Raw genomic sequence first — 11671 nt, forward strand, 5'->3', positions numbered from 1 at the left:
TTGAGTCCATCGGGGAGGCAAGCATCCTTTTTGTTAATCAAGTAGATGTAGAACAGCCACGTGGGGTCCTGCCAGAACCCTCTACAGTGAGAATGAGTCAATATCGGGAGGTGCCAAGGGGTGATGGTCAAAGGAGACACCCAGAGGTGTAACAGCTCCTGGGGGTGGCTAAGGTGGGGGCAATTTTCCAAGGGTTTTTTCCCTCCTGGAGCAACCGGTTTCCCTGCTGTGGCAGGGTGCTGCTGCTCCAGCCGTGGACACACAAACCCTCTCCCATCTCAGGGCTGGGCTCAGGTTAGATGATTCCTTCATGTCTTGTTGAGTTTCCAGGGTTCACTTGGGTTTTGTACCCTTCTCTGGTGGGGCAAATTTTGGTAGTGGAGTGGACAGACCACACTGTATCCCATGTTTGCTCTGGGGGCAGGGAGTGTATTTGTTTTCAACCTTACTAGGAGACCTCCAGTTTATGGCTGCTTTCCAACACCTGTGCAAATGGTCCTTATCCCTCTGAATCCAATAGATCTTCTACTGCAGCTTGGTGATGGGCAAGAACTAGATGTTTCCATATGAAATAAACTTCCCAATGCTTACGTATGCTCATGCTCAAACATGAGAGGGACCTGAAGGGAAGTGCTCAGGGTCATGAGATCATTTTCGGTGTTTTCTTCCATCTCTACTGCTTCCAGGTGCTGTTCTCCAACCAGGGCCTGGAAGCCAATTCTGTTGTATTATACAATATGGAACAGCTCAATGGCTTGCATGATGTCCCTTGCATTGCAAACATTTGTGGCATTTGATGGATTATAACTGATACCAACCAGTGTCAGAGGAATTATTTCAGACCAGCTTGTTGTTATGGAAGGTGTAGGACAGAACCAATAACCACTGCAAGACTAAAGAACTATTTAGTAAAACTGTTTTATACAAAATGCCTGTAGAAAAATTACAATATTTACATGTTTCCACAACTTACATCCACAAATAAAAATCTGCTACATTCGCTGTTCAACGTGAAGTGAGATGAAAACTGTGGTCCAGGGTGCAAATGTACAAACAGAACTTGCTTTGTCTTTCCATTCTTCTTCAAATGTGTCCATTCTGATATTCCTTGATAACCTCTCCCCAAGAGAACACCTGGCAAGCATGCCTTCGGATTATTCAGAAATAAAATATCATTATTGGGTGTGCTCCCTGCTGAGATACACCCTGCATGCAGAAATCAAGAATATGTACATTTAGATAAAAAAAGACCACGATGCCAGGGAGCATTCCTCAAGTGACAGCCGGCACGGTGTTATATATTGAGAGTTGAGGAGAGAACATAGAGAAAAAAATAATATCTGTGAGTAATAGACAGTTTGAGTGTCAGCTGCAAGTTTGTGGAGACTCCCCCAGTTTCCTTCCAGCCCTTCCTCGCAGCCATGAGTCCTACTCACAAATGGGTTCCTGGCTGTAAGGAAGGGTTTCTGACTCTACACTGTCACCAGCAAATCTGAAATACTTTTTCACAGTTCAACTAATTTTTTTTTTTCCAAATTAGCTCCTAAAATAACAGTTCTAAAAAGAAACCACAAACTTTTTAATATAAGAAACTGCTAAAAATCCCCCCCCCAAACCTCATAACATGGGTCAAGGTCAAAAAGCCTGGTCCATTTGCAAGGAGAACTTACAAAAGTAGTAAGTCCAACATAGGAGACATCCAGATACAGAGGGAATGGCTTTGTTCTCCCAAGTCTTTTCTGGCAGGCAGAAAATTTCTGAATTAAATACAGAAATCAGAAAGAAAACTGTAGAAGTATTTCCTGTTCTCTGTTGAAGCAAATGATTTGAGAATGAGGCAAACCCAAGTGTTCCAGGAAACGAGGGAGAATTTCACATATTTGATTACCACTGAGAACAGTTTATGTGGTGCTATGTTAAAACAGCAGAAAAAAAAGTTAAAACTTCATATTTTAGGCTTATAGCAGTGTGGTTTTTTTGCTCCAACCGGTCAAAAGGAGGATATTTCTGAAATTCTTCTCTTGCTGCTCAAACACAGGTATTTAAGTGTACCAACGAACCTGCTTTTCTGAATGACAGAATAAATGCAGGTGCTTGTGTCTATTCATTTCCTCTCGTTGATAAAGTAGTAAGATCAATGATGCGTGTTTACTCACGAGGCCCATAAGCAAGGGCTGTGCAGTGATTTAATTACCAGAGTGCGGAGGTGAAGGGGAGGGTTCCCACGGCAACCTTAGTGCATTAAAAAAAAGGAGAAGCAGATTTTCTCCTGGCATCATTCTGCTGATGCAAAGTAACATTTGCAGAACAACTGTCTTCCTTTCCCCTCTAATTTTTTTTTTTCCACTTTCACCTTCTTTTCCCCACTAATTTTTTTTTTTTTTCCACTATCACCTTCTTTTCCCCACTGTTTTCTCTGAACGTGGGCAAAATGCACTCATGGTGCAAATGTCCTCTGATGATGTTGTGGTTGTGCTGATTAATGCTACCTGATGTATGTGGAGGATATAGCCCACACAGCTTACGCTTACAAATCTTTTTTTTTTTTTTTCCTTTTTTTTGTAACTATAAAATAGACCCACTCAAAGAGTTAAAAAATATAGTTGCCATTTAAAAAAAAATAGTTATGGTTTAAACAAAAATTATGAAAAATTTCCACCCATTCCTAAATATAAAACAAAAATCTAATCAGTATTACCCAAACTGCAGCTCTTGTTTAAGTACAGATAGTGGTGTATGTTTTCCTTAAAATATTAGTCATGGGGGTGTGTTGTTCTGCATTACACCCTACCAAATACAGGCCAGTACAAATAAACATGGAAGAAGCGTGGCATGCTTAATTTGTGGCAAATGTCTAACTGAATTCAGTATTTACAGAAAAGCACCTTTTTTTTCTGGATGAAGTACTTGCTGTCAACAACTGTAACAGCAACCACATTACTGAACCTGTTGGAAACCTGGTGAAATCTTTGCAGCACAGCAATTAAGTAAATAGGCACTATCATAATGTGCTGATCCAAAATACTGATTGATTTCAAAAACCTCTTCTGTGCCATTTCAGCAGCTGGTTTTATGTACAATATCCTGATTAAGACAGACTAATGTGTTTACTCAAGCCATGATGCTGAAAAAAAAAAAATAAAAATGCTTAAGCACATATTTAATTTCAAGCATGTAAATACCCTGATTCATCCAGACTGTTCGTGTGCTTAAAATTAATTAGGCGCTTAAGTGCTTTATTAGATGAGATGAAGACGTGCAGTTTGAGTTTCTGATGGCCTTTCAACGTGTGTAAAACTCAGGTTCAAACAAAAAAAACTCCTGGAGTAATTCCATGGGGGCCTGGGAAGCAGAATTTGCTAATGGCTCTTTACAGGACCTGATGATATTCAAGACGGGGTCCCAATGGAGACCACGAGTAAGATTTGATGTCCCATCTCCGCCTCAAGTCACCGGACCCGGAGCATCCTCCATCCCACCGGCGTGGAGCATCTCTGTGGGGGCGAGCTCTTACCTGCCAGGGGTTCTGGCCAAAGGTATCATCCGTGGCATGTGAAATCCTGGCTGGGCAGGGAGATGTGGTACCCGTGCAAAGCATCACCATCTGCAGCTGCATCCAGCTGCTGCTGCCCCTTCCCCACTGGTGGGTGAATATTCTGCACGGCTGGACCTCGTGCTGAGTGAGCTGAGAAAGGGGAGCCTGGTACAGTCGGTCTTGCTACGGTGTTTGCTTATTATCCCCTATTTTATAGAATTTTATGCTGGTCCTGTCTAGGAAAACTGGTTCCCTTAGAGCGTGATTTTCCTCTTTTAACTGATCATAAAGGCTCCAAAAAAACTTGCTTCTTTGTCCATGTCAACTATGTCACTGTTACTGACGGAGACAAAAATCCTGTCGTCTCTTTTCAGCTGAAACACACCACCTTGGTAGATGGAATAAAGTCCATATTCTGCTTTTTTGGACCAGCAGCTCGTTCTTGCGCTTTTCATGAGCAAAATGGGCTCCGGGTAATTAGTCAGTTTGTAAACGTACTGGACGAGCTGTTTGGGGTTCCTGATCTGTGCCAGCAAATCTGAATCCTCGTTCTCGTTTTCACGGAAACGAAAATAGATTTGTGAGTAGATGTAATAAAAGCCCGTTTGGGGGATCACCAACTCGCCATTTCTCAGCTCCACGTTGTAGAGGAAAGAGTGGCCTCTCCTCGACGATTCCCAGTTGCTTATTTTGTGTCCGTTCCCTCTTCTGGGCAAGGAGTCTACTTGAGAAAAAAAAGAGAGAAATACATTAAATTAAAAGCCAGGTAGTGAAGCCAGGTGTCTGCTACTTGGGGAGTTTGATTTTTAATACCAAAGTGAGGAAACCTGCTCTTCCCAGTGGTTCATGATGTCCCTTCTCAAAACAATTTGAAGGTCCAGAAATTTAGCTTGGTTTAGCTCAACGGTGGAATTCACATGAGCTACCTTTACTTTTAATTTTTGTGCTCCCAAATAAGAGAAAAATCATCATGTCGTTACTTAGTAACAAAGTTAAAATAGCCATTTGTGCCTGAAACCCTCCAAAGCTGTAGAAACCCTACCAGGGCTTTCATTAATATGGCCTGAATGTCAAGTCTCTCCTGTCACTGTCTTGCATTTCTAATAGGTCTGTCACCATAGCAGCTGGTCACACAACTAACAGAAGGAAATTAAAGGAAAGAAAAGAGGAAAACTTAACGTTAGAAAGAGGGATACTTATTTTTTTTTTCCCTTAATGAGGGTTCCAGAAGAAAAGTTAGGGAAGTACCCAGAGGCAATGGGCCTTCTCCCTCTCCTGTGAGAATTAGCTGAAAAAAAACGTTGTCTGGGACAAGAAGACTCTTTTAATGATTTGTTTCTTACTGGTAACTCCGTGCAAGTATCAAAAAGTGTAGGCAAGCACGAGGCTAGCCATGAGAGAGTAAATTTTGCCATCTTTAACAGGTTTTCCAGGTTTTTTTTCCTTACTGCGTGGGGAGAGGGGGCTCCTCCTGGCGCTGCTCCCCGTCAGATGCGCCGCGATCCTGTTGAGGGGAGGCTGCCCGTCGGAGCGCGGCAGCGTCAGGGCTCGCTCGCCTGAGGAAAGAGCAGAGAAGGGACCTCAGTGAGTGTCAGAAAGCACGTCTGTTCCACTCCACGTGCTTTTAAGGAATAGGTATGTCATTTTCTAAATTGACTAAATCACAGACCGAATGCTATATATTGGCAAATAAGCCTCAAATTTCTTTTGCTCTCCTTGAGATTTCTTGATACACCTATTTGTTCTCTTTTTTTCTCCTCCTCTCATGCCCCAAAATTACCCTAAAATAACTCATATACACAATTTCTGTATTCATGCTGAGTAATTTTTAAGTATTTGTGGTCTTTACTCTGAATTCCCCCTTGGAGGTCGTAATGCTCTCACTCAAGGCATTTAGAGCTGTCGGAGCTTCAGCAGAGCTATTCCTTAACCCATCTATGTGTACAGCAGCCCAGTGCTGCCTGTCCCCAGGAGAATATGTTTAAATATCCCCGTAACACTGTGGGACTGAGGTCTAGAAGCTGAGTCCTCCATATCCACCTTCTTCTAAACACTTGACCGTATTTCTGGCTCCTGAAAATTTGCCTTCTAGTAATAAGCAATCTTTTTTTTTCTTTTTTTCCCCGATGACTCCCTGCCAGTACAAGATCTGAGTCAGTGTCTTTTGCACTTTTAAAAAATTGAGTCACTACACATCAGGTGCCACTAGCACTGCACTTTTAAAAAATTACTTGAGTCACTACACATCAGGTGCCACTAGCAGCTCCTTTTTTGCCACGGATAATAAAACTATTATAATACCGTTGACTGCGGATATGTTTTCCTCATAGCTTCTCGCCATCATCTGTCAACAAACACAGAGAAAATGAATTAATTTGTGGGCAGAAACCGAGAAGTGCAGGAAAAAAAAACGCTCCCTTCTCAAACTCATGAATAAAGGGTATTCTGGATTTGATCAACAAGCAGATCAAAAAAAGCCTATTAATTTGTTGTAACAAAGCACTCCTATGTTTACATCCTTTCTGTAATGAAATACGTAGGAAAACATTTTGGAGAGTGCTCAGCCATCTGGGCTTTGAGTCTATTGGAAAATTTGACTCTCATGCTTTTCTCAAATAAGAAGAGATAGAGCATTACAAGCACCAGCTTCCGTTTGCAGAATACCTGGCAGCGTGCACTTCTGGGGGATCTTAGCTCTGAGAAATTAAATTTAATGTATTTTTATGCCTCTTCCCATCTATCTATCTAAGCTCTTAAGCCAGGATAACTTATTTGGTGCATTCCCCTTCTTCATAACTGTTTGCTGAAACAAACTGCTCTGGGTACCGACGGCGGTGCAGCTGCAGGGAGCATGCTGATGGCTTGAGATGATTTACCTGTATTGCCACTTACTGATGGGTTCTGCCCTGCCACGTTTCTATTTATCTATCTATCCATCCATCTATATTATTATTATCACCATTTATTATTTCTGGCACCCAGGCTATCTTTTTTTGAAGCATTCAAGGAGCTGGTAGGTATATTAGATGTGTAACCATCCAACAAATAAAATAGTATTTTCCTTTTGCAGATGTTCAGGGATTTTACTGACAGAACGTCCACCAAAGGGATTTCACTGACAGAACATCCACCAGATCTCTGAATACCAATACAGGATCTATTCTGGGCTGCAAGATCTGCCAGGTAAGTTTCAGCCAGAAGTGAATCTTTATGGATGAGCTTTTTTTTATGTGGCAGAGATGGGCTTTTGAAAACCATTCCAGAAGATTTTAGCCTTTCTGATTTTTTTTCAGTCAGGCTTTATTTTCTTTTCTGTAGCCAAAATTGTATGTATTGTGTGTAAGTCAGGCGGGAGAGGGTGTTCTCTGAAGGCTCAGCTGGGAAGGTGCTGTGCGCTCTCGCCTCGCTCTTTCCTCCCCTCATTAATGCCCATGACCAGACCTTTTTACCTCTCCCCACGTTACATTTCATCTCATTTTCTCATGCCAGTCTCCCTCTATTCCCAAAGAGGGAGTGACACCCCTGCTACCACTATGGTCTGTAGGAAAGGTGTAGGTCAGGTGTAGGTCAGGTAGGAAACAAGCACTTCCACCCTGAGGTATTTCAGCTCAGCCAACCTATTGCTGAAATCGGCTTAGTAAAAACTGATTGTCTTTGCTTTATTATTTCCTGAATGGCAGGAAATATTTTTCTTTGCTTCAGTGCAAGCCCTCTGCAGCTGAAGGTATGGCCTGACTATTCCTTAGCAATAAAACCACCCCCTTCATTCTGCCGGTAGGATTCTTTGAATAGCACTATCACCAAGCACGCTGTTTCAGCGTGGTGGTTCCCAAATACCTTTTTAATTAACTTTCCCAGGTGCCACTTTACTTGCCAGCAGGGATCAGCCTCTCTGTCTTCGCTTTCAGTTAGATCCAGGTTCTGGATGAAATTCCCCATTTCCTCCCCGGTGAGACAAGCGACGCCGCTCTTGGAGTAGGTGTCCCGGAGCTGCAGCAGAAAGGAAAATCACAGGATTTTTCACCTGTGATGTGCTTGCAGATGTTTGGCTGTGGTAGGTCAGTAAATTCACTATGCTTAGGAACACTCTTTATTTTCTTTAAAGAATTTGCTTAGCACGGTTCAAGTTACGACCACAGAGACAGCACGAGTAATTCATCCTGATTTTACATATTTATGTAATTGTCATGGCATATCCAATATGCAAAAATATACTTACGTTACCTCCATGGACATAAATTTGATATCAAGCACTCAACTAAATAAGCTCTGTGAGAATTCAATACCCAATTCACTAATGTTGTGAGTCCTTTAGTTTCTCTAGTTCTGCATTAAAAACATTTCCTTTGCACAAGGGATTTTTCTTCACAAATTATTGAGGATGAAATCAAAGACCAGACCTTAAAAAACTATTTGCCATTCTGCCCTTTGCAAAAGCCCTTTACAGTCCAGGCTTTTAGTGGTATATATCCATCCCATATCCTCCCTCTAACTGTGTGTGTCCTAGTAGCCCAGAACAAAGTCCAGATGACAGAAATGACGCTTGGGTCCAAATGAAATTATAGATGCTGAATGCTTGTGACATGGGTCTATGTCTGTACCCTCTAGTCATCGAGGAAACACTATTTTTCTGAGAAAAGATTTTGAAGAGAGTGGCAAAACTCCTGTTGGCTCCAAGGGAAAGGTGCCTGGGAGAGGAGATAGGAAGCGAGCGGCTCCCGAGCCCCGCGGCATCCGCAGGGCAAAGCGAGGGACACGACTCCAGCTGGCGCTGTCGGCTCAGGCAGGAGCAGAGAAACCTGTGCTGCCTCCCAAAAGGCCAGCTGAGATCAGCTCCCATCCCCTCCCAGTTCACTCACCAGTAAGGTTGTGCCAGCAAAGTGCTGCAGGGGCTTGGGAGAAGGAGCCATCGGCAATAAACATGCAGATTATAGCATCACAGAATGGTTAGAGTTGGAAGGGACCTTAAAGATCATCCAGTTCTCACCCCCTGCCCTGGGCAGGGACACCTCCCACCACACCAGGTTGCTCAAAGCCCCCTCCAACCTGGCCTTGAACCCCTCCAGGGATGGGGCAGCCACAGCTTCTCTGGGCAACCTGGGCCAGGGTCTCACCACCCTCACAGCAAAGAATTTCTTCCCAATATCTAACCTAAATCTCCCCTCTTTCAGTTTAAAACCATTACCCCTTGTCCTGTCACTGCACTCCCTGACAAAGAGTCCCTCCCCATCTCTCCTGTAGCCCCTTTAGATATTGGAAGGCTGCTCTAAGGTCTCCCTGGAGCCTTCTCTTCTGCAGGCTGAACAACCCCAGCTCCCTCAGCCTCTCAGATGGACTTCTAGTAACATTTAAATGCCACTCTGCTTATGCTAAAGAAGTGTAGTTTGGTTTGCTAAACAGAGACATTTATTCTCCAAGTATCAGTTCTGGCTGTCCTTGAGACTGGGGTATTAAAAGCAACAAATGGAGTCACCTCCTCCTCCACACTCCCTGCTTTCCTGCCCAGTAGAAAACAAAGGCGTTTAGGGAGAGATTTCCCGCTCCAGGAGGATGAGGAGAATTCACCCAAATTACCCTGTGAGTCCTTCCAGGCTGAGCAGCACTTTTGCTTTGCAGCAGCACACTCTCTTGAGCTTCATCTAATCCTTGAAATGATCTTCTACTTTGGAGGCACCAGAGCGAAACGGGGCCACCGCTACAAGTGTTTGTGAAGGTTTCTGTGTCTCTGCTGAGGAGCACAGTGATATTCTTGAATCAGGTTTTTTGTTTCAAGAACTCACTTGGAGTGATTAAAATTACGTGCTAAATGAGGCATGACAGCACTTAAAACTAGGGTTTCTGACAGATTTACCTGTCCTAGCTCCTATAACAAAGCAGTTTGATGAGTTTAAAAAAAAATAATATATGTGAGCAATTGGGATGTTGCTGTTTATTCTCTTCCCAGCTCTGCTACAGCTCTCCCCTGAGCTTTGCCCTCCAGTCTGGGGGCAGAAAGTCCCTCGCTTCTGCCTTCTCCTTACCTGCAGGCTTTCCCCCCAAACGGCTTGACAGTATTGGAAGAGTATTTTGCATGCCTTTTGAAATTCTGAGGGGGTGCAAACTTGAATCAGGCTGCAGGACTGGTGTTTCTGGGTAGAGCAAGCAAGGCATCGGGGCGCTGTAAGGCTCAGGTGAGGGTTATCTGCAGCACCAAAGTTTCTGAGGACAGAGGTCCTGCAGGAATGCTATCTCCTAAAGCTTCTCTCCTATTCTAGGAGTAATGCAGGAGCTATGTTTTTCAAAACAGAAGGAAGTCTGGGGCTATTTTCCTTCCAGTCCCATATCCTGAAGCATAATGAACTTTATTGTGCTCGTGTCTCAGCGCTTCCTCCCATAGCAAAACCGTGAGACAAATGGTCATATTCCTAGTCCTACTCAGAATACTACAACTGCAGAGAAGAAAAAAGAAAAAACAACCCACAAACCTGCTAGTTACGCATTATTCTTTTTGTAAAGATAAAACTATCTGCAGTCTGTGCAGCCACAGTCAGCTGGGGAAGGTGCAGAAGCACAGACACTGTGAACAACAAAAGGAAGAAAAATGGGCAGACAAAAAAATCGCAGTTTCTCTTTTGAGATTTATTCCACACGCACCATGTGGACGCGGGGTAGCAGACTGTGTTTCTAGATAAGCTTTTTCCTTGTTTATTGTGCAGCAGATGGCACATGCAAGAATATGTGCTTAAGGTGCCCCCTCCAGAGCCAGCAACCTCACTTTACAGCCCAGCAGAGCTTGGGTGCCGGCAGCCTTTGCTTTTCAGACCAAATGCAGGGCTTGTGAGTCTTCAGAAACAGTATTTTGGGCAAGTATCACTGGATGTGGTTGTGTCCCTGGTGTACATATTGGAATAAAAGGAAGGGGAAGAGAAGCGTGGTTGGTAGTTACTGAGATTGGCAAGTTCGTTAGCAAAAGACTCTGTAGTCTCTGCATGAAGAGACAAGAATGCATTTACACCTTTCTCTTCATTAGCAGGATTATGAAACCTGGTTTCATAAAATCAACACATTTCCGTGACACAGGCACACACACACACACACACACATCCACCTTTCACCAAATAGGGGGCAGGCACAGCTTTAATACTTAGCAGGAAAATGTGTTTTACACATTTCCAAAGTATGACCCTTGGCTTAGAGCTTGGAATGTTGCATGCCCTTTAACACTGGTTCACAGGGGGCTTTGGCAGCTAGAAACCTCCACCTATTAAACCTGATGTGGAATAAAGGCACAGGTAACCTAATATTTTACATTTATGCACTCCTTTCTGAAGTTCTACGACTCCAGCACACTTACCTGCAGTCAGGTTACCTCTGTGCCAGGGAGAGCCACCGACTGGTACAACTGGGCACTAAATTTTGGGCAAGACACTCAGGGAAACGCGGAGTTCCCTGGGTGCCAGTGAAAAGCAGGACCACACACAGAAAGGCTGGTGGGACTATACACGAAATGTCATTTTCTTGGAACGCAAAGGGTCTCGTGCAGGAAGAGGGAAGAGTTAAGCAGCAGCCAGCAGGCTCCAAGGGTGGCCCCAGGGAGACCAAAGCATCTAGACCATACAATGGGGATTTTACAAGTCATTCTGAGGAATTTAGTGGTGTTTGCTGTCTGGGTGAAGTTCCTTTGGGATTAGTCACTGTCTTACAACTGTGCATTTTCCTACAGGAGGCATTTAAAAGGCTCTTCGGCTTTTTTAAGCCTTTTTTCCCCCCCCTTGTTGTCTGTGTGGAGTTGCCAGAGGCTGCCGTTGCAGTCCCCGAGCGCCACTGGGGCTGATGGAGAGCCCTGATGCGATGAGAGAGAGTAAGTTGGGCGCTTCTAATGAAAAGCAGAAGTAGCGTTTGTTACTTCTTTGCAAAAAAAAAAAAGTGTAACTGATTTAAAAAAAAAAAAAAAGCGGGGGCCGGACAAAATCTGCAAAAACCTTTTTAATTTGTTCTTGCCTTGAACTCCATCCCCTGCCTTGCACACCCAGGGAAGCCGAGACAAAGGAGCAGAGCCCAGCGAAGCTCTTTGTGTGGGGATGGGGATGGGGCTGGCTCTCTCCTCCTCCTCACCAGCTCCTCTCCCACCGCCGCCAGCTTTTCTCGCTCCCCCCC

At 43.9% G+C, this 11671-nt stretch overlaps 1 protein-coding gene across 2 annotated transcripts in view; it reads right to left on the reverse strand.

The window, feature by feature from the left end:
• Positions 1–904: 904 nt before the first annotated feature.
• The window catches only part of TNFSF10 (tumor necrosis factor superfamily member 10), an 11361-nt gene continuing 594 nt past the window's right edge, over positions 905–11671 (reverse strand). The window contains exons 2-5 of one of the 2 annotated variants that reach the window (XM_014938870.1): positions 7373–7525; positions 5837–5879; positions 4984–5091; positions 905–4256 (exon numbers count right to left, since the gene is read on the reverse strand). In XM_014938870.1, the coding sequence (XP_014794356.1) occupies positions 3811–4256; positions 4984–5091; positions 5837–5879; positions 7373–7525 (750 nt within the window). In that variant the 3' untranslated portion in view covers positions 905–3810. Of the gene's footprint in view, positions 4260–4983; positions 5092–5836; positions 5880–7372; positions 7526–11671 lie in introns of both variants that reach the window. The other variant, XM_014938869.1, reaches the window with a different exon arrangement.

The sequence above is a fragment of the Calidris pugnax genome, unplaced genomic scaffold (genome assembly GCF_001431845.1).
Source record: "Calidris pugnax isolate Ruff unplaced genomic scaffold, ASM143184v1 scaffold52, whole genome shotgun sequence".
Lineage (NCBI taxonomy): Eukaryota > Metazoa > Chordata > Aves > Charadriiformes > Scolopacidae > Calidris > Calidris pugnax.